The sequence below is a fragment of the Micrasema longulum genome, unplaced genomic scaffold (assembly GCF_059751315.1).
Source record: "Micrasema longulum isolate JH-2025_06_02 unplaced genomic scaffold, ASM5975131v1 h1tg000541l, whole genome shotgun sequence".
Classification (NCBI taxonomy): domain Eukaryota; kingdom Metazoa; phylum Arthropoda; class Insecta; order Trichoptera; family Brachycentridae; genus Micrasema; species Micrasema longulum.
In genome coordinates, this window is record NW_028277737.1 from 201,723 (window position 1) to 223,789 (window position 22,067).

The following is a 22,067-nucleotide window of genomic DNA, read 5'->3' on the forward strand; positions in this document are numbered from 1 at the left end:
CCAGAATGCAGGACAAATTAGCCGTTGCCTGTGGGGAGAATAATTGGTCTGTTGAACAGCCTACCGAGAGAGGTGGATCTTTTGCATTCTGGGATACCAGTTTTCAACTCTTCCTCTGTAACTTTGTATAATAATAGGTATTAGTGACAAATTTGTCTTTGTTGGCTCTTGTTTTTATAGATCCAAAAAATCCATTAGGCCTTTTTTTACCATGTTTTTCTTGATACCTAGTTAATTTCATTTAAACGAATAAATAAAACGAGGTCTTACTTTTCTTTATACAAACGTAGTCCCGTATTTTCTCCCTGGATTATAATACAAGACCAATATTTTTTTACACATTTTAATATTTACCATTCTAATTATATTGTTTTGTTGTTTTGATAATTGTTTCTTATGGGAGCTAGGAACATCCAAAAACACAAAAAAGCGCCCAATTTAATTTGCCGTCTTCGCACGTACAGTATACAAATACGATAAATAATTTTACAAAACGGAAAATGTAACAAAACAAAAAAATTGTATTTGAATCCTTTTTTTTTTTAATATCAAAATCGTTTCAGTTTCAAGGTGAGGAAAACGTAAGACCAAAACGTCGATTTCAGTTGGCCAAAAGCAATCCGTCGCGTCGTGCAGATGTCTTTTTTGCACTGTATTGCCAAGGCATTTGCGAGAGAGTGACATAAAAACAATGTTCAAATACCTGTTTGTGAAAATTCTTACCTAGCACATATCTTCTAACCTCTTAAAAGAGTGCTGAAAATACCTCTGCAAACAATGCTGTAACATCGGGTTACTGAAAGCAAAAGACTACATATTTTGAGATACTGGGTAAAACAAAAAAATTGCATACAGGTTTATTTATGAACATTATTCATTTAGTAATCTATTTACCATATATTTGTAAAAATAATCACATGTATTAATTAAAGTTTGTTACAGCAATGTACGACATTATTGTATTTTTAAAAATAACAGAAATGAATAAAGTATTTTTACGTAGACTAATGTGACATCACAGCCATCCAAAATTTTATTTTGTTCATAATAAATATCAGCCTTGCGTTCTGCATAAATATTTGCACTCATTTTAGATGTTTTAATCTCAAAGTAATAAGGGCTCAATAAAGCTCAGACAAAATCAAGTGAGTGATATCACCCGAGCCCGTACAGAGTATGGCAGATTAAACAAACACCTTGCTAACCGCTTACTTGCTACTTGCTACTGGCTGGCTGGGTATCGAGTTAAAGAACAATCGCGATGGAAACAAATTCGAAATTCCGTTCCAGCGCCGTACTGAACGCGCAGTCCGGGTGCAGGCGCAGACTCAAATTCTCACTACGCAACGGAAGCAATCAAAACATACCAATACATTATTTTCCATGTAGTTTAGATGCGATGCAAACTTGCGAACGCGCCGCCGCGCAGTACAGATGCAATTTTAGTATTTTGGCGCTGAACATAATATTATTATTATTATTTTGTGGTGGAGTAGGAATACAAAATAAAATGTAGAATTTCATTCAAACATGACATCAATATAGTGTTAATTTGTTTTAAGAAAAAAGTTTATAATCTAATACAATTGTTGATTTTTCCGGTTAAAATAATGACCAATTCTTTTTCGTTAAAAAGTCATGTGTTTTTTAATAAGATAATATCTATTTTAATTTCACTGAAATTTACTCAAATAAAAGAATATACAACAAAATACTTCGCAGTTATTTATTAAAGTACATATTATAGCAAAATCGGTTGATTTGTTATTACATTTGATTACAAGATATGTAAAATTATTGTTACTATTTCTAATTATATGTTTATAATACTTAGTTTGTCTTTATAATACTTAATATATAATACTTAATTTATTAAGGCAGTGCATATTATTACGTACCAATTACCTATATTTTAATTGATTCCCTAATCAAAAACCCCACCGCACGCTCCTGGTATACACATTATATATAAATGTGATGCTTCACATCATAAAAGAAGCCTTATCCTCGAGGGTCCAGTAGTTAAACCTGAGGATGTTAACGATCGCGCTCTTTACGGATTTGGGTTTTGAATGGGAGATTTAGCAAAATGAGAACTCTCGTCTTTCACACGGTAGTCAGGTTTTTTATAGACCTGGACTTGGAGGGTGAGAATTCTTCATGGTTTTTCGTCATAATAGATCCTTACAGGTCGCAGTGACGTCGGGTACTTGCATAACACTGACCCTCTCTTCGAAGGATTAGAACGCCAAAAAATGACTATATTAATTTAAAAAACTACTACTTGAGGAGGTACGTGGAAAGTGAAATTTAGATTTAAGTTCTTGTTTTTCCTCTGATTTTTCTTTCTTACTATATGCAAATGTTTAATATTAATTTTTAATATTAATTGTTTTAATTTCTTTGTACCACATACCTGCTTGCTATCTTATTTCAGTTTTAACATATTATTACCTGTTACCATATTATTATTATTACTATACCTTTATGTAAATATTATTTTGTCCCAAAATGAGTTTTTTGTAACTCCTGGGAGTACAAAAAAAGAGAAAAATAAGAAAAATAAGACGCTACAGCTGTAGAGAAGGCATTTTAGCCTATTGCAACTTTGTGTTTAATGGATGATGAATTCAATCAAATACAGTATGTAAAATACATTTCTCCACTGAAATACTTAAAACCACATTCCGCAATTTTGCCTCATTCACTAAATTTATGTCTGTATTTTTATTGTTTTTATAAAAGTTTAAATGCATAAAATGTTCCTATTGGGACAATCTAGGACTGAAGATTTTGGCGCTTACGTATAAGGAGGCCCGACTCTGGATAAATCTGGATAGAGGGGCAGAGAGAATAAGATTACACTTGAATGTACATAATGAATGTGTATTATATTTCTTTAGTTTCTTTGTTCACTTCGTGGAAACCGGTTTTTGGTTCTAAACCTATGCAATTATGTTAACCATAATTATGTGGAACTGATGGGGTTTTGACCTAAAATGAGTTTTTGATTTTTTTTTCTATCGATGCCAAGAAATAAAATTTTTAAACCAAAATTATTTTTAAAAAGAATAACTTTTAAAAGGTTGTGCTACAAAGTTTCTTTACACGTGGTGATGTAACATCGTTTTACTTTAAGCAAAATACAGAATACTATGAAGTTCAGACATTTGAAAAAAACAGAGGCATACGGCTTCTATATATGGAGAGACTGGAAACTCTCGGTCTCACAACGCTGCAGGAACGGTGAGAAAGGGGTAACCTGATAGAGACATACAAGATACTCAACAGTCACTATAGCTGCCCAAATTTGGATCCCATGTTCAAGCTTAAACAAGATGCTCGTCTTCGAGGCCACCGTCTCGGGCTGGAGAAAACGAGATTCAATCAAAATCTGCAAAAGCATTTCCTTAGCAATAGGGTTGTTGATGGTTGGAATAAGCTGCCACAAGAGCTGATCTCTATGTGTAGTCTCAATGAGTTAAAAAATGGACTAGAATTGATTCGGAAATGTCAAAGTGCGCCAACAGCTAACTTTTGTAAAAATAAATTTAAGCATATCAGCTTTAAACTGCTTGCTTAGTAAAAATACTGTTAAATAATTCCTTTTCCATAATTTATAAAAACTGTTATTATATTAAGACCTATTATAGCCAAATAAAAATAATATCATAAATACGCCAGTCATGTAACTAGCGTGCACTTGCGCTGACTGCCACTAACCAACGAACGAACAACTTCTTTTGTTTTTGTCTATTTAACACAAACACTGTCCTTAGAACAGCGTCTGTCTTACTTGTTATAAGTTATATTCTCGTGCTCTATCTTATACAGTAAAATAGATTTATTTTAGTATTGGCATCACTTTCATTCGGATAATTATTTTTCGCATAGGAGAGATAAATATCTTTGGTGACTTATAACTCTAAAGTTATAATGCTTTATACTCACGGCAAATTTGAACAAGTATTTGTGGAATAAAGATAATTCGCAACTGTTAACAGCGTGTAATTGCCCTGATTAGGCACAAATTTGAGCCAGGGCAAACAGTGGATGGCACAATATGTACTCATTAAGCAATCAGAGGCTCCGATATCTGTATATATTGTATTACAGTTTGTTAATCCCAGTCGGCAGTTGATCTAACCCCTGATACCTGGAAATGGTACCAAAACATTAAGATACATCCTATTATTGAATGTCTGTCTGTTTTTAATTAACACTCACTCGTTAAGAAGATGAATATCTTATTATTTTAAATCCGAACTTAGTGTTGCATGGAGCACTGTATTAGTATAACAATCGCACCGGATATTAATAACTTTTAGTTGTAAAAGTATATTTGATTTCAAACTTAATCTTAGGAGATATCTTTAGTATTTAATATAACAGTGTTAGGAATATTGAAGCCAATTATTTTCTAATTTGTGACAAACGTATTTATTTATGATTTATTAAGTAAGTTCATGGCATTTAAAAACTAATTTAAACTTTTAAGAAAATTATTTATTTATTTATTCATATATACGCCTAACGGGCATTTTTAAGGACACATTTATGCAGTGATCGTATGAAAGAAGACAACGTGTTATTAAAGAAATCAAGACATGTATGTTTGTTGGCAGACCTAAGAATTCTGGGCATAGGGGAATGAAAACCATGGTTATCGGTATGAAAGAGTAAGTTTTGTCGGAGGTTTCTAGTTGGGATATTTAATTTTATTGAGCTCAGTAGTTTAGGCATTCATTACATTAATCGTTAACATACTGTGTGAAAAAACTCTCTCGAGTCACTGTGTGGTAACCTGAGGTAACCATAAGTTAACTTTAGGTAACCTGAGATTAGGAAGTGATCGCCTGACTATTAAAATAATAAATGTGTTTTGCTTCGTTATCTAATTTATTTTTTTTAATATGGAAGTTGTAGTTATTATTAACTTTGCTTATTATGTACAATCTAATTAGATTACATTCTTTCTCTCAAATGAATATTTTGTTTTTTTCTTAGGGTCCTTGATATTTTGTCATTTTCGGAGATCATGATGGGCAAAATATTTTATTTAATAAATGTTATTAAATATTTGTATATAACCACTCACTGACTTTTTTATGTCTACCGGTTTCGAGACGTGCCCGTCGGTAAGTGGTTATTTACAAATATTTAATAACATTTATTAAAATGTTTGACCACAAAGTAAATGCTTTCAATATTAATAATAGTTTATTAAAAATTATCTGATATACCTTAATATGTTCAATATTTTTTTCATATTTGTTGTAGTTTACTAAAAGATTGCTAAAAAAAATCATGGTAGTTCTTAGTAGTTACTGAGGTATTATCTAATTAACTGCAATTTACAACGCTAGTTACATCACAAGAATGGACAGGTTAATATAAAAATTATTTAAGAATATATATGTTAAAATTAATTTAAATATTTACAGGCTTTCAATTTCTTTTATTTCTTAAGATAACTCAACGTAAAATATTTACCCATTTAACAATAAGTTTTGACATTCAGAACTTTGACCATATTTGGACCTTCATATTTCTTGAATAATTCTTCCATTCCACCTTTATAAAATCCCCCTAAAACAAGCAGTACTAGAAAAGTGTAACGTATAAGTAGAGACACATAATGACCCTATTGCAGGTAAAGTGAACCAACTGACATATTTTGGTTTTCTGACATATTATGGAATTTTCGGCAATTTTTTCATTAAATTATTTTGATATTTTAAATTAACATATATGTTTTGCACGTACAGAACTACCAAAAAGAAATGTAATAAAATCAATCTGTTCATTTCACCTTGAAAATGACAGGTAATTTACTTTACGGAATCGAAAATTGAAAACATTAATTTGATAATTATTTTGATTTATTTTTTAATGTTTATTCAACATACAATGTAAATTTTTCTCTGTTTTCGGCCGGATTAAAAATACAGTTATAAGTGTAAAATAGAACCAGAATTCTGGACGAGTATTTTTGACTCGATGACTCCTCTCAAATACAAATCGTGGATATAGAAATTGAGTGGAGATAAGTCTGCCTTATTTAGTAATTACCGTTCTTGGGTTTGAATTATGGCAGGGAATAAATATTGATTTTGAAGGTTTTTCAAACCGCAGTGTTTCATTGTTTTTTTTTATCATTATTATTTTTTTAAATATCATGTATTTCTTTTTAAAACTGTGTTCTGTGTTACTGTATTTTTTGTATATTTGTGTACGTTTATTTACGTTAATTGTTTGTTATTTTTGGAGATAGTTATCCCATTATTCAGATAAATTTATTGTAACAGAGATATAAAACGTTTTTCAGAATGGAGTGCTGAAGTCTAGGCATTTACAGGCTGGTTTAAGTGGCAAATTTAAAAAAATGTGTCACAATCACCATTCTACCTATGAAACATCCACATTTTCTTGATCTTTCCATCTGTTGACTTTTGTGAAGTAAAAAAGCTAAAACCTTTCTTAAAATTTGGATCTAAATAACTCCCTAGAGGGGAAAACCAGACTGTCTCAAACATTTGGACATGTTTAAAACATTCTTGACATGAATTTTACCAAGACTATCCGAATAAAAAAATATATTTTTATAGTACAATTTACCTAATTATTTTTTACGCTTTTTTTTTTATAAATTTGTATAAATGTATTTATTTATTGTATTTATACAAATTTATAAACAAATAAGTGTAAAATATCATACCACAAAGTGAAAAATGTTTTTGATAACAATAATATAAATATTTTTTGTTTAATATTTGAATTTTTCCTTTCATTCCTGCTCTACATACATATATTGTGTTATCGGGCTAATACTGTAAATTCATTTTCCATTACAAACGTTTTTGCATCACTGTTCAAACACCAGCGGCACTATTTCAAACCGCTCTCGCGGCCGTAGGAAACACTTTTATCTCGTGTATTAGCATACAAAATACGCAAGATAAAGGTGTTTTCTACGGCCGCGAGAACGTTTGGAACATCACTCCAGTTATATGCGTATTTTTGAGGGATTTCTTTGATCCATTTGCATCTATATCTTTGCAGTACTGATTTGCCAACTGAATTAATAATGCGGTTTCAAAATGAATATCAATACATCGAAGATAGTTGGTGGTTCTGTCTATGAATATGTCCACAATGTAGAGCCCGCTGTAATGCGGAAGTAATATTGATTTATCGACTCCAACCGTACTCAAGTTGGACCACGTGAGTACGTGAGTTGCTGGTATTCATAGTTAAACGATAATATATTTAGCTTCGTGAGAAAAAACTTGGGGGAGGTTTAACGGAAAACTAAACTGAAATAAATATAATTTATAAACAAACTTGTTATATATTTGCACATAACCACTTAGCTACTTTTTCACGTCTACCAGTTTCGAGACGTTCCCGTCTCTTTGTCAGGACACAAATTGAACTAGCACCGTGGCGCAGTCGGCAAGATGGCCAACGGTGAAACTGGCGTCGCAGGTTCGATTCCCGCCAGCTACAACAAAAAAATCCAAGAAAGTTTTTTTTCTCAATTGGTCTGGGTATTGTGGTATAATTTTCATTACCTCCTTCCAAATCCCCTCTATCCCACGTGCTGACAAGCCTCTAAATAGAGGCTTAGCGGGTTATTCCTTGAATAAAAAAAACCATCCGAAACCCACAAAACACCTTCGCCGTAGTCATCGTCATTCCATTTCCGAACTAAATGGTGCATAGATCACTGCATTGGTAGACTGACTACAGCGCGTATTGATTATTTTTGTTACAAAAAAGTAAAAAATTTCAGTCTCACTCTTCAGGCGCTAGTCCAGGGAGAATAAAATATTTTAGTGAAAAAATATACTTTAAAATAAATATTTCATTTCAATCATGTCGGAAATTGAACCCGAGAGAGGTTGCATGGTAGGCAAACGCGCCAACAACTACACCACGAGGCCGACATAGGCCGACGAGGCCGATAATTGTTGCTCAAAAATATAATACCATGATGCCGATTTGAAATCACATGCTTTTAGTAGGCACCCCTTACATGCACTGATTAGTTTAGGAAAATGTTTTGTGTTGAGAGATAAATATTTAAAAGAAGAGGGAAGGGGTGATAGGAGAGGCGTGAGTCAAATTGGTATAGACTGACCATTGCAATGGAACATCGTCTAATCGTCCATATAGAAAGATTGTGAGATTATTGACTAAACTAAAGTAGTGTGAACTCGGTACACACGACACAGACTGGTTTACTGAAAAATATATTTTCATTAAAAAATATGGCGTTATATTCTGACTAACACGGTATATGTATATGTCGCCACCAAATCGTTAAATCAGCCACTTAATTGGATAACTAGGCTGTTCATTAAATGAGGCATTCAATTGAATGGCTAGGGCGTTCATTGACTGAATTAAGACAGCTCAACGTTCGACTTGTAGACTAGTTGAGAGCTGGCTTTTTGGAAAAGCCTGAACCAAAAACTGCAGGATTAGGTAAGGATTTATTGGATTAAGTTAAGTAAAAAGTAAATAGAGTAAATAAACTTTTAATTATCATTATTAAAGTTAACCCAACCTATCCTTACTAATTTAACTCACATAATTAAACAAATTTTAAAATGTGTTAAAATTGAATAGGCTTGGGATATATAATTTTCTCGGACATTCCCGAGATCCCGAATCCGGGGAAAAGCCTAGCAACTCCTGATTTTTATTTACAATTTTAATAATACTTGGGCGAGTTGGATTTACCAACAGTATTTTGAGTTTGTCCAAATGTAGAAAAGGAATGGATTTCATCCCCTAGGGAGCTAAAAATTTAAATTTTCAAAGATACGCAGAACGATAAATGTTGCATAGTGTGAAATGTGGACACTTAAACTAGTCAACAACAAGTCATAACCCCTATAAACGCTTCCAAATTCCCTACTTATACATTTTTCATTTCTTTTGTTATATGTTATCTTTATTCTCACTGTACTCACTATCAAACAAAAACTTGTTAAGTGGGGCTCGAACCTCGGACCTTTGATCCATGAGTTCGCGACATTAGCAACGCCACTTGGTTCATTTAAATTAAATTTAAAATTCTGAACGAAATTGAGAATTCATTTTTAGACAGTTACAAAAAATTTAATTTAGTTTTAAATAAATAAAGCAAACAGCCTCATTTGCAAAAGTTTGTTTTAGCAAAATCAGCTCTCGCAAATAACCTTTAATCTCATTTAGAGCCTTTTTAACTTTTTCGCAAAGTATAAATAGAAGTCACTCCAAATATTTTCCCTTAGAAAATAAAAAGAAGCTGTATGTGATAATATTTTATAATCCAATATGTTTTATGTTTAATTAAATGCTACTTTTTTAAAGTCAGTAATATTTCTTTTTAACCTGAAAATTTAAAAAAATATTAATTTTTATATTTTATTACCCATCTCTAATTTTTTTTGGCAACTAGAAAACTTTTCATTTGAATTCACATCATCTCATCAATGTGTAGGTATTTGTATGTGAGGGTGCGTGTGTGTGTTTGTGATTAGTTTACATACGTACGTGTGCGTGGGCGCATGCATGCTTTTATTAATATGTATCTTGTGGTTATGTTATATATTGTTGTGGCCACCGGGGTAAGTGTCGCGGACACACGAACCAGAGGTCCGAGGTTCGAACCCCACTCTACCACAACTTGATTACCATTTTCTGATAGTGAGTTAAATTCAACTCGTTGAAAACGGCCAGCAAAATTGAAATATTTGGGTAAATCATTAGCACGCAAATATTTATTTTAAATTAAAAATATATAAAAAATGGTGTTGACAAAAAATGTTTTAGATTAATTCATTTATTAAAAAAACATGTATTTATAAATTATTGAGTATTTAATTTATAAATTATTAGGTTATAGTGTATTTTTTATTACAAGTTTTTTTTAAAGCATTTTTTTTATATTTTCATATCTATATGTAGGTAAAATATAATTTAGCTAAACATATGTAAACATTGTACTATTTGCTATTAATATTTCAATCATACACCAATCATGAGAGGTTTCCTCTTTTTTAGTGTGGCATTTGTTTCATTTTCTTCACGTGTATACTCGTCTTATTATGTATGTACATATTTCTAAACAATTTGTAACTTATTAAAGATGTTAAATAATTATTTTTTTAATTCTCTTATTTGAGAAAAAAGAACAAGAGTAAAAAAAGCAAAAAATACTGCGAACTTTACATCTTAGAATAATTCGTTTGGTGAAAGTTAAAATTTCAAAATTAATGATTTTTTAGTCGAGTTGAGACTCAGTGCTAATATTGCTTCTATCGTACAATATTTACTATATATTACCAGGGTATTAAAAGCAAACTTAGTAATTTTCATTGAACGAGTTACTGAGATATTTGCGAAAAACGTTGAAAAAAAAATTGTGAGATTTCTAATCATGCTTCACCAACTCAATGGAGAATGCTTAGTTTTCGGTGTCAAGTATTAAAATTGAAATCTGTTTTTGTAAGATTTAGGAACGGTTTTTAATAACGCTATTATTAAGAGACGAGGAAAAAGACAGATATTTTAACAAGTAAATTGAATCATTCTTAAATTACGAAGTCAATACAATGTTTATTACCCATTGGCGTCCCTTTACCTTTTTTAAGATTTCAGTATGTCTAGATAAAACTTTAAGAGGGTACTCAAACGTACTCAACTAACTAGGCCTAAATTTCACTCCCTAGGTAGTAATTAAGATTAACATATTAAAACCGAAATAGATAACATTTTAGAGAAGTAAATATAGAAGTAAATATAGAAGTCTAGTCAAGTCAGGGCTTATGATCTAACATGGCTGTTTTAAATTGTGACTTTACGTACTGTGTAACATTCACCATTCTACCTTTCTTTTAACCACCGCATTTTTTCAAATACTTCATTTGTTAATTTATGTGAAGTGAAAGAGTTAAAATCTTTATTGATGACTGAATTTTTTCACCTTCATACTAACTTTAAATGAGTAGCTTAAAGCAACCAATGACAGGTCATAATCCCTGTTAATTTATAAGAACTTCCATTTTTCCTTTTCTATAATATTATCTATCTCTGTTATGATATTTGAATAATCTAATAAAATTTCGACATACTTAAAACTTATTCCAAATTTTGTAAAATCTACCTCTGTCTATTGTATGTATTCTGGTATTGAATTTAATATTGTTTAATTCTATAGAATCAATGTAAGCATCGTCGTTGTTTGTAGAAATTAAGCGTTCAATAAATAATGGGGCTTATGTGAATCACAAAAGATGATAAATGCTCGTATACATAGATATGAATCGTTTAATGTGAGTCATTTATTATGAGTCATATTAAATGAGTCAATCTTGCTTCCACCCCACAAACTGTTTACAAACACTTCTAAGGGTAAACGTACCAAAGTAAAGTTTTTTAAAGCCTAAAGCAGATTTGGGCAAACTTTTGAAGGGCCGCATTCATCATCATCATAATTCCCTTTCCGCACCTAATAGTGCATAGGGCACTGAATTGGTACACCAATCGCAGCGTTTCTTGATCATTTTTGTTACATGAAAGTGAGGTGATCAGTCTTACGCTTCAGGTACCAGTCTAGGTAATATGCAATATTATAGTTAAAAAACACCCTTTTCAATAGTATTTAATTAGAATTTCATTCATATGGCCATTCCGAATAGAATAAACTGTCCCGTGAGCTAAAACACAAAAAACCCAGAATTGTCGGAATCAAAAAATATTTCTTCAATCTTTTTGATAGTGATAATTATAAATTTAATTTAGGTAGATTGTGTAAAGTATTATTTTTTTATGTTTCTTATACAATAATGTTTTCTTACTATTTCGGATGCATTAACTATGTATGAAATTATGTATTGTCAAAAAAATGTTTTTTTATGTACGGTCCCAAATGAGTTTCTTTAATAACTCCTGGGAGTATAATATGTACTTTTTGTTTTATATGTTTTATTAATAATAAAAAAAATATACGAAAAAATATTTGGTTTCCGTTGTCTTCTTCGCTATACCAGATTAAATTCCCTTTTTTATATACCAACTTGTAAAAACAATTATACCTCGAATTCATTCATCAGACGTACCTGTACAAATTATAATGGACTCAGTTTTGATGTAGTAGACATTTTTAACTGCACGTTGCATTTATACGAAAAATTTCTTCATCGGGTCGATTATTTGGGATCGTTGCTGAATGTGCATCTTGAGTGGTTTATGCTATATATATGTGCCGCATGTAATGTATATGTGTGTGTATGTTTTATATGTGCGTTCATGTGTGTGCGTGGATGGCTCGGAGTGTGCATTCGGTATTTTTATTTATTTTAATTTATTACCAACGATAACCTCCATGGAAAACGGAAATGTAAACAAGTATTATTTTCTCGCTTGGTTTTCTTATTTATTAATTTTTTTGTCACATTTAATGTTTACATCTTTTGCATAATTTATGAAAACTGAATTGGCCTTATTATGTTAAAAAAATTGTTAATAATACTTATTATGTTTGACTGTATGTTTTCTGAATAAAATAAAATAAAAAATTAAAAAATTAAAAAAATAAATAAAAAATAAAGCAAAATAAAATAAAATAAAATAAAATGAAATGAAATGAAATAAAATAAAATAAAATAAAATAAAATAAAATAAAATAAAATAAAATAAAATAAAATAAAATAAAAAAATAAAATAAAATAAAATAAAATAAAATAAAATAAAATAAAATAAAATAAAATAAAATAAAATAAAATAAAAAAAAAAAATAAAAAAAATTAAATTAAATTAAATAAAATAAAATAAAATAAAATGAAATAAAATAAAATAAAAAATATAATAAAATAAAATAAAATAAAATAAAATAAAACAAACTAAAATAAATAAAATTAGTAGAGAAAGATACAAAGATGTAGTCAACTAAAAAATTCTGATTTTCAGAATTATATGTAATAGTCAATAAATACCCCACGGTATAATACATGATTTACTTTTTAATCATTTGAAAAATAATCCCTTAAATCAAATCGTAATCAAATCAATTAAAAGCGAAATCATACTCGAAATAAAGTAAACAAAATAAAATAATATTTACTTAATTTTTTACATCTAAAATGCTTTTAAAAAGCCTATTTATCCATTTACGAAGAATTTTACGTTAAAATAAATGTAATACAATAATTTTTTTATACGTAACAGCATTTAGGGATATAAAAAATTTACTTTTTCTTAACCAAATGAACACAATTTTCTCCTGGCTCGTATAAAAAAGGTTCGCATTTTGATCCCTAGACTTGGAGGGTTGGTTAAAAGGTCATATTGCAGAAGGGTCCAACCATAAACATTGGATCCAAACTACGACCGGGGCAACGCAGGAGCTTATTCGAACTCAGCTAAAGTCTTTTATAAATTAAATAATAAAAGCAATTTTCGGAGGATCTTCGTTGATGCATAGTTTTGATGACGGTTTATCAAGAAGCTTTGGAAAGTCGCTACGAAATTCACTGCACAAAAATGTGACCAAGGATAAATGGAATGTTTTTATGTTTTGAAACTTCGAGAAATACGTTTTTATCATTTTTACGGTTTTCGAAAGATACAGCAACATACATCGATAAAGATTGAAAACGATTACTGTATCGCACATACATAGATCGCACATACATCAATCACACATACATCGACAAAAAATGATACTCTACCAATATTTATGAAATATTATATATAAATAAAAATTTAACTCCTATAATAGTAATTTATATAATGAAAATTCTTAAAATAGAGAAAATCAAATTCATGTTTTTATTTTTAAAAAACATGTACAATGTCACATAAACCATTTGATTAATCGTCGTTGGATCAAGCTTAAAAATTAATGTAATCTGATAAATAAATTTAATTATTGTCCAAACCGGTCGGAATTACGTTAATTTTGTTAATTATATTATGAATTACGTTAATTATATATATATATATATTAAATAAATGAAAATAAAATTATATAATATTATTTATTTCAATTAAAAATAAACCATTTATTATACGAAAAGGTAACATGATGCTAAAAATTCTGAAAAATCACGATGAAATTTGAAAAACATCTTAAAATAATTATACTACAAAAATGGCCCAGTTACAAGTTTTTCGTAAAAAATCAACAAAACCTTTTTTTCGTTAATTCGAAATAAAAATACGCTTGCTTGTACAATTTTCCACTTGACAACAAACGATAATAAAAGTTTTTTTACCAATCCTTGATTTTTCTAGTTTTCATAAAACCTTTCCAAGGATGTTTCATCATCTGCGGTTAGGTAATTTCTCTTCCCATATATGCCTTGATCCTGTAACAAAGGGATGAATGTTTTGTGGCGTAGGTAGAAAAAGGACCTTTCCCTCTCCGCACCCTTGTCCGAAATAATGCAATAAGATATTTTCAACATAATTAGATTTCCGGAACATCCCTTAGCAGTTCGAAAAAATCATTACGTAATTGTACACGAAGGAAAACTGCTGAAATAAAAACATGTATGTATTTTTATGTTATTCCTGTATTTATTTATTTTACATTTTTTATACTTATTAATTTTTTTTATTTATAACTACTTTTCTTCGCGTGCGTATGAAAACAATTTGAATTTATTTTGAAACATGCCCTACATACATGTTTAACATAATAAAATCGTAAAACTACTTACAAATAAAATCACTGTACAAATACACATAAAATACTTTTACAATCACAAACCTACATTACACAAAAAAACGCAACGCAACACTACACAATACAACACAACACAACGCAACACAGCACAGCGCACCACAAACAACAATTCACAACATTTTTTCGGTAATATATTTCTTTGTCTAACGAGGTATCTAAAACTCGTTTTAGTGTAAAGGAAAATAAACAAAACATGACAACTTACTAGTGACTTTATTTTATGATTTTTTTTATCCTCTTCATAATTTATGGATGTTTCGCAATTCTTTGGATTTTTCACTAAATAACTCGGTATTTTTTTTTTTAGTAACATTTTTCAATTTATTCAGTTGAATTCGGATCATAGTTTTTACTACGTTCGGGTAACACATGAAATATTTTGGCACCCAAAAACCTGAAATTTTCATGCCGGAATTCAGAGTTTGTGATTGACCCAATGACTCATCTTCAAGTTTTATAAATGACATACATATTCACGGCTATTGCATGAAAATTAATACATGTTTTGAGCACTATGCATTTGAGAATTAGTGTAAGAAAATAAAGTTTTTATCTATCAACCAAATAAGTTTTGTTCATGGTCCAAATTTTTGTACTCAATTTAACCCTCCTTTTCCCAAGATAGACAAACATCTCGACAGCGTTGACTTCCACTTTCCCTTCTAAAAAATATTTATCTATGTTGATATGTGTATCTCATTTACGTTTGATCCAAAAATAATGATGTACTTGTTCATTTGACGCAAAACCAAACAATCCCTTTATTTTAAATTAACCAACTGGTTTAGATTATATTGTGATGTTTGGAGGACCCTCGTCATATTATTTCTTGTAAATGCAAAAACAATACCTCACGCTACTTGTGCTGGTTTCAGATCCGACTTCCTGAACGTGCGGGGGTTTGACGAGGATATAGTAGGCTGGGGGGGAGAGGATGTGATGCTCTACCGGAAGTATGTCCGGTCACATATGAAGGTTGTACGCGCCACCGATCCTGGCATCTTCCACATCTGGCATCCTAAGGTAAGTAAAATATTTCATTTTGATTTAATTTAATTCAGATCAAGTGAACCATAAATTCGAAAGTGAAATTTTTCTTTTCTTTATTTTATTTTATTTTATTTTTATTTTTTCATTTCTATTAGATCAGGGATCTGTTTTTTGGTTTCTCACTCCTGGGAAACTGATGACCAGCTATTCCTTCATATTTTTGGAGGTCTTTGGTAGACTTAGAGGGATCTCGTTCCCCGCAATGCGGGCAAGTCTTTAGTATTCCATTATATTTACATGCTTCAACCAGAACCGCCTATTCTTCCTGCTCCATTGCATGATATCCTCAGTTTGGCAGTTTTGTCTAATGATAGAATTTATTTTTTGTTCCTGGGGGAATTTCCTGCAATGGATCTAAAGATTTTCATCTCCGCTGTTTCCAGGAGGTTTTTCGTCCTGTTTGTATCTGCGGTTTCCACATGCATATAATATACATATTATATCTTTAAATACAGAACTTTACAGAACAAATATAACTAGATGTAAATTTATTTCAACAGAGAGGGAAAACATTGTTGAGAAGGGAATATGGACGCCTAGGCATTTACAGGGCTTATGACCTGTCATTGGCTGGTTTAAGTGGCCACTTTACACAGTGTAACATTCACCATTCTGCCCATGTTTAAACATCCACATTTCCCATATTCCTTTCTCACCAATGTTTTCCCTCTCTATTGAAATAAATTTAAATATGAATAACTCCCTAGGGAGGAAATAGGCATTTGGACAAACTCAAACATTGTTGAATAACGAGATGTGTTTATAGGCTATTGTAAAATAAGATCATATATGTTCCTTAAAGGATTGACCACAGGAGTCACATTGAACGAAGTGTTCAGGAAACAAGATTTTGCGATTGTGTGATTTCCAAAACATTATAACTTTTGAATCAAATGAAAAAATTTCAACTAATGTTTGACCCCAAAGTGAATGCTTTTAACAAAAATAATTTCAATCAATATTTTTTTTTTTTGTAAAATAATTATTATTTTCATAATAAAATTACACTTTTAAATAGCATAACTGAAACTACTGCCGTTTTATTTTTTTTTAAATAATATGAACTTCAGATTTTTATTTCAACATAAATAAGCATTTTAATGACGAAAATAAACTTCGTTATTTTATTCACGTATAAAAAAGTTTATTTTGATCATTTCTGCATTTCCAATTTCAAAACGGCAAAAAGTGGACTCCCATGTTTAATCTTTTAAGGTTCAGATATATTCTGCAATAGAGATTATTCGCAAATGTTTGGAACCAAAAAAGCACATGGCGTATTTCCGAGACATGCAGGCCAAAGATTGCAGTGCTTGAAAATAAAGGAAGTTTGAATATATCCTAATATCTGAGCGGATTTAATCTTGCTTCTATGTTATGTAATTGTTATTCACTTTCATATTATTTCGTACTTAAATGTCATCTAGAATCTCAACCGTTTATGTGATGTGTACTCGTAGTCACAGGACGCATTACTATTTAGCTCCTATCTGTAAACGATGATAATAAAAATAGTGTTCTACTTCTGCGCTTTTTCGAAGGTACTTAATTTGATATTCTAAATTCTACTTAGTTTCACTCAACACCTGGCCAACAAAATGTTTTTCTTGTTATCTGGAAAATTTTACTACAGCAAAATCACCAATTATTAAACAGTGTTACAATTTGCTCCGTTACACTCTGCCCCGGAAGGTAATAAAATGATTTGCTTTCAATTTCAAAAAGTTAGATTAGAATATCTGATAGGGTTTTGCAAAAACATTTTGCAATTTCAGTTCAGTGCTAAAAAATTTATAAATTTAATTTATAATATTATTATAATCTGTTAACAAAACAGTGGTGGTAAAAAAATGTACGAAAAAGCTAAATTAAAATGTAAGCAAACATTTTATGAACTGTCTAATCTAACTAGGTATAGTAAATACCCGTTCTGAAGTAGACAGGATTTCTTTTTTTTAAATATAAAATACAACATATGTTTTATTGGAGATGTCTAAAAAATTGAATACAAAATTGAATAATACATAAAAATACGATAATCTTTTTAAAAGAATATGAAAGTAAAAAAATGTAGTTTGATGTGTTATTGATTTTTTCGTAGTTTGATGGGTGGTGAACTGTGGTTTTAATACCAACTGCATTTTGTTCCAACATAACACAACAAAAATTCAATATCTGTTTTTAAGCCAAAAAAACAAAATGCCGAACACTATTCTAGTGGAACGGAAGGCCAGGGCAACTGTCAACAGGCCGTCTTCTCCTGAAGAGTTTTAAGTGGTATTCTCTCCACATGAGCGAATGCTGAGAAGTTCATGGTTGGTCCACATTAGAATATCTTTTCTGATCCCAAAAGTTTAGCCAAAATAAAATAATGCAATAACAAAAAAATCCTCTTTTTGAAATAAACCTTGTTTATTATAAGTAAGGTAAAAAATAATGCAACTCCAATAAAAAAAATATAAAAAAATACCAACTGCAGCGGTATAATGATAAGTAATAGAGGTCTGAAGCACAGCAGATACAGTGGGGTTAATTGTTTTGGCAAAAATGTGGTCGATACAAGTTTTTGCCTTAAAAAAAAGAATTACTCTAAAAACCATGAATATTCTATTGATTGAACAGTATTGTTTTAAAATTATCCTTGTTTTTAAATGGAGGATATTAAACTCTCATCTTTTGTAGAAAAAACGGTATTGCATTAAAAAAAAGTTAATATTATTACTGTACCCCGTGTTACACTGTTTCCCACCTGACCCTACATATTTTTTACAACCGAATTTTAAGATTATTACTGCCATGTAAATTTATTTAGTTTCGGTACTCTCAGCATTGCAGCTCAAAAATAGAAAATAATAAGTATCACACAGCCAATCCAAATTTATAAGCGTAACCAATATTACTGATTCCTTAGAGATTTTCAATCTATTAGTCTGGTACCAAGATTGGAAGCTTTTACGTTCAAGTTAGAAATGAAATTCAATATTCCATAATCTTAAATCATAAAGATATTAAAAATGATCCTTCCTTGCATTCGGTGGGAGGAAGTGAGTTAGGGGTAGGTAATGTGGGGTGGCGCAGGGGGCTGAACTGCATAATAGAAAACTTTAGATAAAGGATGAAGATATTTTATTATTATTTACATAAATGCAGCCACCAAGGTAAAACTTTACCTTATTTTATTAGTTTTATCTGCTTTGCATAATCGATGCGGTTTCGCTTAAATTCGTTGATTTACCTTCTAAAAATTTGAAAAAAAAAGATGATATTTGAAGCATTGACGAAAAAAATTTAAACAACCTCAAAATTTCATATTATTATTACTTTATTTCATTTCAACTTCATCCCAGCGGAATGAGAAATACATTTATTTATCCTGGGTGACCTGGATTATCAATTCTCTGGCTTATCTCACGTAAAAACCCAGATAGGAGAAATTGAGTGGTGATTATTTTATTTTTAATATTTTCTGCTTATTTTGCCTCGCAATGTACTAGTAAGAGTATTCGGCTTCGATTCCCGATAAGGTCGAAGTGAAATGTAATTTTAAAATGTCAGTTTTACCATTGTATTTCACATTTTCCGGACGGTATCTGAAACGTGAAGTGTATTAATTGAGTGTATTGTATTGTGTACTTCGAAACTAGCTCCTTTTTTTGCAAAAAGATGCCAAGGCTACCAGATTACAGAGATCTCCGTAGTCAGCTTTTCTCGTTTAGCAAATATTATTTTTTCTTTGTATGTGGGCACCGCCAAGGGACTTAAGTCCTCAGATGCAGTGTACAGTATGTGGTTGTCAAAGTGTGCCTTAAGCGTAAGACTGATCATTTTGCCTTCGCATATCGAAGATTCACTTTAGAAATGTAAAATGTAAATACAGCTATAAGAAACACATACGGTATACCAATGGAAACGCTTGTCAAAGATATTTACAAATTTACTGACATTCTCCCATTTTTGGTCATACCGTATTATGAGATTGCAAAAACGGTGCTTCAAGGCGTAAACAAAGATTCTCTCACTAATATTGGCCATACTTTCAATCGTAACGTCCACCAATATGATACGCGACAGAGTCTAAATATTCACGTACCTGGATCACGCACGACAGGGTATGGTCTAAGGTCTCTGCTGTACCTTGCTTGTAGTGAGTACAACAGGCTACCGGAGTTCTTTAGAACGTCAAAAAATGACTATATTCATTTAAAAAATTACTACTTGAGGAGGTACGTGGAAGGTGAAATTTAATTTTAAGTTCTTTTTTTCCTCGGATATTTCTTTCTTACTGTAGGTAAATGTTTACTTTTAATTTTTATTATGATTTGTTTTTTTTTAAATTCTTTGTATTATACTTAACTTGCTATCTTATTTCAGTTTTATGTACTTATTATTACTTGTTACATTATTATTATTATAACCATACCTTTGTGTAAATATTATTCTGTCCCAAAATGAGTTTTTTGTAACTCCTGGGAGCGCAAAAAAAAACAAAGTTTGTATGATTTAATAAAAAAAAATAATAATAAAATGTTTCATGCACCTCGTGACGATGATATTACTCTTCAAAAGTAAGGATAACCTAAGAATGTTATTAGTCAAACTTTTTCGCATTTTTCACCAAAATGTTTGTTTTTCAGGTTTGCTCCGGAGGAAGCGGCAGTCAGAAGCTTTCCGCCGAACAGTACAGGGCATGCATTAGGTCAAGAGCGCTAAACGAGGCCTCCCACGCCCAACTCGGCTTCCTGGCCTTCAGGGAAGACATCGCAGCCCACGGCAATCAGGTCCGAACCCAGGCCGAGGGCCACCGCAAGGGCCACGGGCCTCCGGCCACCTGATCGGACCTGCAGCCGCACAGCAGCGACTTCTGGAAGATCGAATTTTAACCATACGAAAAAATCATTGAAGATCGAATTTCAAACTTAAAAAAAAAAGGAAATTAGGAGATCGAGTTTTAAACGAAAAAAAAAGCAAATTAATCTGATGGTTTGAATTTTAAACGTTAAAAGAAATAATTGAAACTGGAGGTTTCAATTCAAACGTTTAAAATAACAAATTAAACTGAAGGTTCGAATTTCAAACATAAAAAATAACAATCGAAACTGGAGGTTTCAATTTCAAACGTAAAAAGGAACAATTGAAACTGTAAGATCGAGTTTTGACATAAAAAAATAACAAATGCAACTGGAGGTTTCAATTAAAATCATAAAATTGACAAATGAATCGAAATTAAATTTCGGTTATTTATAATTTTAAATACGGAATATACTCGTATCTATATTCCTAAAAACTTGTGATTGGGTTTGGAGATTTATAAAGCTAAATTTTGACTCTGGTAGTTAATCTAGAATTTCCGTTTTACAAAGACAAATATCATCGCTATGGTTCCTTTATTAATAAAACAAAAAATCATTAAATCACTTTGAAAAACACATTAATGTTCTTCGTGTCAATAAATGAGTAAATAACATTCAAATTCCAAAAAACTTGTGTTAGAGTTATAATGAGTTGGTAAAAAGGCTACAAGGTAAAAAAAATCATTTTGCAGCGTATCTCAGAAGTTCTTGTTTTATCAAAAAAGATTTTTTTTTGTGGTTTCTCGAGTCAAAATAAGAAAAAAAAAAGATGAACCGAATAATTGCTTATTTTTTTATATTATTAATGATTCTTATCGTCTTTCTGTGACACACAGCCAAAATTAGTATCCCGTCAAACTAGTCATAATTTTTTAATTCATTAGGTTTGTAACGTTCATTTGTGTTTAAGTCAGATAAGAAATATTTAAGTTTAATGGTGGTTAACACATCGCTAATTTTATTAAAATCTTTAATTATTAAAATAATCGTATATTTTTAAAAGAAATTTTAATGTCGTCATCATCATCATCATCATTCCCCGTTCTGGAACCAGTAATGTATAGGGCACTGAATAAGTCAACCAAATGCAGCGTAGTTTGATCATTAGTAACATGAAGGTAAATTGATCAATCTTACGCTTCAGGTACCAGTTCAGGAACATGAAATATTGTAGACCTTCATAAAAATATTTCACGTCCTTTCTGACAAAAATTAATCCCAGGACCTAAAAAATTGTAGGCGTATACGTCAATTACACAACGAGGCGGCCTTATCATCGATTTCATTAGTCAGGAATTTTACCTGAGAGCAGCCATCGAGTCAAAAGCTCTCGTCCTTCACACATAGTGTACTAAATGTAAGTAAATAATTGTATACAATTACTTACCTACTTTTTTATGTCCACTGGTTTCGGGACTTACTCG

At 30.8% G+C, this 22,067-nt stretch overlaps 1 protein-coding gene across 1 annotated transcript in view; it reads left to right on the forward strand.

Moving 5' to 3' along the window:
* Positions 1-21,821, forward strand: part of Csgalnact (Chondroitin sulfate N-acetylgalactosaminyltransferase) — a 194,162-nt gene extending 172,341 nt beyond the window's left edge. Inside the window, 2 exon segments of the mRNA XM_088227800.1 lie at positions 15,619-15,766; positions 20,428-21,821. Of these exon segments, the coding sequence (XP_088083926.1) occupies positions 15,619-15,766; positions 20,428-20,625 (346 nt within the window). The 3' untranslated portion in view covers positions 20,626-21,821.
* The last annotated feature ends 246 nt before the right edge of the window (positions 21,822-22,067 follow it).